At 44.2% G+C, this 1,849-nt stretch overlaps 1 protein-coding gene across 1 annotated transcript in view; it reads right to left on the bottom strand.

Moving 5' to 3' along the window:
* The window catches only part of LOC106808666 (neural cell adhesion molecule 1-like), a gene marked incomplete in the record, with an annotated part of 92,319 nt that overhangs the window by 14,955 nt on the left and 75,515 nt on the right, over nt 1-1,849 (bottom strand). The window contains 1 exon segment of the mRNA XM_014811483.1: nt 274-402. Coding sequence (XP_014666969.1) covers nt 274-402 — 129 coding nt within the window.

Below are 1,849 nucleotides of genomic sequence, written 5' to 3'. Positions count from 1 at the left end.
AGCTCACCTATACCGTAACACACTACCACTCACGCGATTATTCATCGAAATAAATAAATAAAATTACATAACTATACTATAAGATTATATAAGATATTATGTAATGTTTATATATATCATATATGATATATATATATATATATCACAGGTAATAATGAAACAAAATGTCAAATTATTTAAGTACAAAATTGTCATTAATTAAACCCTGCTTAATCTATTATACATATATATTATTTATATATATAATATATATATATATATAATATAGCGTACCGTTCTCGTCCTTGTTCGTCCACTGCCACTCTACGATCGGTATCGGGTTGCCCTCGGCCGTGCATGCGATCAGAGCGTCCGAGCCTTCCTCAAAGTCCTGAGTCTTCGCTCCTGACATGCTGATCTCCTCTGTAGAGAAACGTATGAAGAGGTTAGCGGGACTGCCACCAACTACATAGGTAACTCATGGTGACAATGGGTACTATGGTGACAATCACTACATGAGGCACTCGACATTACCAGACAAGTTGGGCAACCGCTTGCTCCCTCCCTCTGTCTCCCACATCTATCTTGATCTATCTTTCTCTCTCCCTCTCTCTCTCCCTCGCTCTCTCCCTCGCTCTCTCGCGCTCTCTCTCTCTCCCTCTCTCTCTATCGCTCTCTCTCGCGCGCTCTCTCTCTCTCTCTCTCTCTCTCGTTCGCTCCTCTTTCTTTCCCTCTTGACGTCTTTCTTTCTTTCTTCTCTATGCGTTTTTATTTTCCCCCTTTCTCTCTGGCTTTCTTGCGTTCTCATCGCACACGCTGGTGTGCTGGGGTGGTGGGGTGGTAAACTGCTGTACCATATACAGCCGCGTATGTGTCTGTAAGAATCGCGTACCTGTACGCATCCCGTGACTATTTCGCACCTGTTAGCATCACGACTACACACATGACACAGGTGTCCGATTACGTAGCCCTCAGTTAGGACCGACCTAATAGGCAACTAGAACAGCAGCAGTACTGCACTACGATTGCACTAGGGCCACAATTAAAAACATCTTTGCCCTCAACCGACCCAGGCTGAAAAGTTTGGGTATGTAGGTAGGCTTTTTTGAAGGGGGTCTTTTTACAAATTCAGCATGGTGTCTACATGCTCGGGTGTGCTTGTGTGGAGATGCCATTTATGTTGAATGTTTGTTTTGCTTGGTTCATTGCCTACAGATTTCTATAATATACAGTGATACAATTTGCCAAAAAAAGAAAGAATGGGAAACATCAATAAAAATGTTCGAGTCGGCCCCTTTTTGGCGGGTCGGTCGGGTGAGGGCAAACAAACAAAATTTTTATTATGGCCTCTAATTCTAGACTGTGATACACTGCATTCGTACTAAATTAGAGGTGGTACTTGGTATATATATATCGCACGCACACTGCACTGGTATTGCAGTCGTGCGGGACTATGCTACTTGTAGTAACGCATAACTTAACAATAAGTAAGTGATTTGCGCAGCAGCTGGTTGCATGTCTGGTCATGGCTTCACCACCACTCTACCACTGCATCGTTACTCTGCACTCATGTTTGATTAGCTAGCATTCGAGCTTCATTTGCCAGCATCCATTTCCATCGGCCACAGACAAGTTGGGCAACCGCGCCCCCTTCGCTCTCTATCTTTCTCTCTCCGTCTCTCTCCCTCTCTCTCTCTCTCTCTCTCTCTCTCTCTCTCTCTCTCTCTCTCTCTCGCTCGCTCTCTCGCTCCTCTTTCTTTCCCTCTTGATGTCTTTCGTTCTTTCTTCTCTATGTCTTTTTCCCCTTTCGCTCTGTGTCTCATTCATTCTCCTTGGCTTTCTTTCTCGCCCTCTCCTTCCCGCTCACACT

The sequence above is a fragment of the Priapulus caudatus genome, unplaced genomic scaffold (assembly GCF_000485595.1).
Source record: "Priapulus caudatus unplaced genomic scaffold, Priapulus_caudatus-5.0.1 Scaffold294, whole genome shotgun sequence".
NCBI lineage: Eukaryota > Metazoa > Priapulida > Priapulimorpha > Priapulimorphida > Priapulidae > Priapulus > Priapulus caudatus.
This window is presented reverse-complemented; position numbering and strand designations above follow the sequence as displayed.